The sequence below is a fragment of the Mizuhopecten yessoensis genome, unplaced genomic scaffold, assembly GCF_002113885.1.
Source record: "Mizuhopecten yessoensis strain PY_sf001 unplaced genomic scaffold, ASM211388v2 scaffold4823, whole genome shotgun sequence".
Classification (NCBI taxonomy): Eukaryota; Metazoa; Mollusca; class Bivalvia; order Pectinida; family Pectinidae; genus Mizuhopecten; species Mizuhopecten yessoensis.
Genome location: NW_018405739.1, coordinates 1,350,550 through 1,355,086, shown reverse-complemented (window position 1 = coordinate 1,355,086; position 4,537 = coordinate 1,350,550). Strand labels below are relative to the sequence as shown.

Below are 4,537 nucleotides of genomic sequence, written 5' to 3'. Positions count from 1 at the left end.
ATCTCCACAGCTTTCTAAATAGTTCACTGCTCTCGGATCAATGAAGAAAGGGTTTTCATTGCAGGGGAATACTAGCGTATTGTCAAAGGCAAAATTTGAATTTAAATACCTTCACGGGTCACCGAAATCTCTGCATAGATTGATGGAATAGAAGGTAGGTATACACCAGTATGTACAAGAAATTTGTTTCCGGAAATAGAATAGAAGTTAAACTTTCCCTTATGATATTATTAGATCTTTCAATAATTCAATACATATAGTAAAAGATCCAAACTTAAATTGAATTTATTTGTTTTTTTCTTATTGTCTATAGAATAAATCTATTGGATAAAACTGATTACAGACAAATATTGAATGTGTGAGGATTGTACCTTGTCCATATTTTTCTATAGGAGCCATATTATGTATATTGAATGAAGAAAGTATGATTGTGATTTTGTTACCAATATCAATCATTTCAAATCCTACGTTTATGCTTTTGTAGTAGCTAGTCTCTTAACTTTCAAATATTATTGATAATAATATTTGATAGAAAAGTTGGATATTAAAATGCTTGAAAGGAATTATACAAGAGGCTCTTAGGTTAATCACATAGCAATTTTATTCAAAAGCATAATCTCTGACCTCCTTACATCTGACATCAAAGTAACATGAATGAAATAGGATATTATATAACACATAGATGAGACACAACAAAGTCTAGTCATCTTAATCAAGCCTTTTGGACAAGCTATACTCAAAATTTATCAGTATTTGACATATTTGGGTATAATCATAATATCCTTTATCTTTGGTCTTCTCTATCAGGTCAATAGAAATTAAAAAAAGCATTTAGTTTCACTCATTTTATTAGAATATTTGTTTGGTCTGATATCATTACCATAATACATTGGTTTTACTTGGCTCTGATGTAAGATATTGCTAAAGATTTGATCTATGATTGGCAAACAAGTCTGTCTGAGTCATGTAACAAATACTGACCATCACCTATACATGGAGAATGGCATGTCAGCAAGTGTGTACTGGAGGGCAGAACAGATCTAGGGATAATACAGTATTCATTAAGGTTACTTGTCTGTAGAAAATTTCTTAAGTTGTGAAGCTTTTATATTTGTATACAAATGTAGGGGCAAATTTAGGTGGGTAATGTCAGTGAGGGACAACACACACCACCAAACCCCTTTTTTAAAATATATTTTTTGCAGAGGCACAGGAAGAAACATAATGGCATAACCCAAAATGTCAAAATTATCAAAGTAATCCGAGACCTTACTACATTTTTCCATCAATTTAATTTATATCCAATCATGAAATAAAAAATGCTTATTAAGTTTGTTTTGAAAACAAAGTTTGTAATTGAAAACTTAATTATTGTTTTGAAAACAAAGTTATTTACTGACTGCGCAGTTTCGAGCTGGGACACTCCTTTGCACTCTTTATATATATTACTTAAAAAGGTTCCAAAATGGACATTTTTGATTTGCAAAATATAAGTTCTCTATTACTGTTTGTGAAAAAACAAACTTTGCATTTATTATTCAAACCATACTGATGAATCTTATTCCAAAAATCAGATGAAATAGCATTTATACTGGATACCTGGGGTCAAGTCAATTTTATTTAAAAGTCGGTATACACGGTTAAACAAGGCAACATAAGCCTATGAAAGGCTAAATGTAGTTGACCCCACCCAACATTTCTGGATCTGCCCTGAAAACCTCTACTTATATCAATAACTTTGTCTGGCCATTTGATTGAAAACAACAAACTATCTAATGGCTCAATAAGTTGAATAACACCACGGACTTAGATAACTAATCTAATTCCATGATAACACAAATTAGTTTCTTTAGACATACGGTAAATTAACAATTTCAGTCATTTTATATTTCTCTATACCAAAAGGACGTAGAATTTAATCATAAATACGTCAGTTATTAAGCTGCGACATAGACTTGGGAAAATCTAATCTTATTCTTATTTATCTGTGCTTCGTTGTGATAAGTAGGCCTAACATTTCGTCAATGCATCTCGTAGCAAGTTTTAATTCATGTCACGTGACAGGACAAGGTGCCCCTTGTTCACGCATGCGTATTGGATACTTTACGTCTGGGCGAGGTCTGTGTGTATCTTTCTACCGAGCAGCGATCTCACCGAGTTTTCTCCATAAAGTTGCTCCAAAATGAGTGAGGACGCTCCTTTCTTCGAGCCCATAGAAGGCCAAGATGACAGGAAGCCAAGTTTTGAATTATATATAAAGGTAAATATGTTTATGTAAACTGTTTTTTTTAAATACACCTCACAAACGTGTTCTGCATGTTGCCGCCCTGTGCGTTATATACGTTACAGGTAAGGGCTTTTTCAACAGGTGATGGTACCCGAACCATTAAAACTGTCTGAATCAACTGTCTACGAATTACATGGAACCTGTAATTCTTGTCTGTTAATTGATAGCCAGGAACTCTGGATAACTGTCACATTGCTTTTATTTTCGTTTACAACGCTATACATTCAGGAAACGGGGCACTGCCTACTGAGCAGTGACTCTGTACAGGTACATGTGTGTATCACCTGTACAGGTAAGGACAGTGGGATAGGTCGGAATGTAGTTATGGTATGAACGGATTAAATTAAAGAAATTCATGATATTCCTGTAGAGCTATTTAATATATGATTGAAATATTAGAACAAACACGTCAGCTTTCATTATAATAACAATACACATACATCATGTTGTTTCCTATATTTGTACAGATTACATACCGTACATTTACCTAAGTAAAAATGCTGATGAAATATGACAAACTGTGTTTCTCTGACTTCTAGTTGTAACTTTGGTTTTGTGACTATAGGTATCTTATAATTACAGTTTGGCTAATTTATATTGCTGTTCTTATATTAATTAAACTGCATTGTATTAATTACTGAATTGACAAGTCGAATTTTTTTTTGTACTTAATATTTAGTTTATGGAATCTTCATTTACAGGCAACAGTATGTGCTGCCACCAAGATAAAAAAAAATAGTAGGCTACATCGATAACTGAATTGCTCATAAAAACACTGGTTTTCCTGTGAAAAAGTTGTTCAGCATTGATTATTGAACATTATAAAAAAGGTTTTCATTTGATTGTGCTTTCCACTAGAAATGTTAATTGATTATTTGTAATATCGCCTAGATAAAGAACAGTTCACCACACCCATCAGACTTCATTAAACTTTGGTGCTATTCAAGCATTTGCTTTTCTACTTCAGGCTTCAACGATAGACTACGCATCCAAAGGGTCGTGTCCGATTTGTCAGCAATGGTTCATGCTGGCCTACCTACTGGCCGAGAAACAGTCTGTCAGCTTCCGTGTGTACACAGTGCTATCCAGTTCGCCACCGAAAACATTCAGTGAAAAGTTGCAAGGGAAGAACCCATCACAGTACCCTGTAGTCATTGGACTCGGTGGTGAAGACAGCAATGGCCAAACTCTAATAAACCGTATCGCTGACGAAATCGACGAGGTGGAACAGTTCTTTGAAGAAGTGAATCCATACTTTCGGGATTTTAAAAGGAATACCCCAGATAATTTGAATGCACTGCATCATTTTCAAGACTTGTCAAAAGTAAGAGTTCAAGGTCAAAGTTTGAATCTATGTTGACCTTCACCTTCCCTGTTAATTTTGAATGCATATTTTCAGTGGAGGATTTGTACACAAAATTAGATGAAGGTTTAACTTAATTTAGTGTAACCGTCTGTTTTGACCTTCGCCTTTCCGATTGCATTCCATCAACATGTCCAGTTGAGGAAATATGTTTATTACACATAATGTTTTGATGTCTAAGTTGAAGGTCAGACTTTGTGTTTGGAGGTTGAGCTTCAACTTGTCAAGGCACTGTGATAGATATACGATCACTCTAAATCCCACAGTATGTAAAGGAAAGTTTTCTTGTCATATATATTTTCAGAGGCAATTTATCGTCAGTTTTCTGTTCTAAAACATAGATCCTATTTCATAGAAATATAGATCTTAGTTCATGTTGTACAGGATGTGTAGGCCTCTATAGGATACATTTATAGCATCAACTGATTCTAAAAAAAATATCAGAATAGCATTGCTAGTTCCCAGACTATTAGGCTAAGATTCACAAAATTCTATTGTGAACTTGATACAAATAATAAGGAAAGTGATTTTCAGGTATTAAACTGCACACCTTTGCAAAATGTCTGAATTGTCTACATGTAAACATAATATACCAAGCTTGGGTGATCTTAGTGAATACCAGTTGCATGCCAATCAGTAGAGGAAAACATCTGATACACAACACTGGAATTGTGATGGGACAATCTGTGCTATAAATACACTTGGTGGATCCGCCCACTTGGATAGTATTATATGTAGCGGTAGACCTAAAACAAGTTAACATGGGATCTCTCGGGATGGGATGTTTGAAAAATTGTTCAGACTTGAAGAATTTAATTATTTTCTATTTCGATTTAATTTTCGAAATGACAAACTTATGTCAACAAAACATTTGTCAATTATATAAA

General features: G+C 33.9%; 1 protein-coding gene across 1 annotated transcript in view; it reads left to right on the top strand.

Annotated features, from left to right (window-relative positions):
* The first annotated feature begins 2,084 nt into the window (after window positions 1-2,084).
* Window positions 2,085-4,537, top strand: part of LOC110449834 (chloride intracellular channel protein 4-like) — a 12,251-nt gene continuing 9,798 nt past the window's right edge. The window contains exons 1-2 of the mRNA XM_021496962.1: window positions 2,085-2,260; window positions 3,255-3,611. Coding sequence (XP_021352637.1) covers window positions 2,183-2,260; window positions 3,255-3,611 — 435 coding nt within the window. The 5' untranslated portion in view covers window positions 2,085-2,182. The remainder of the gene's footprint in view (window positions 2,261-3,254; window positions 3,612-4,537) is intronic.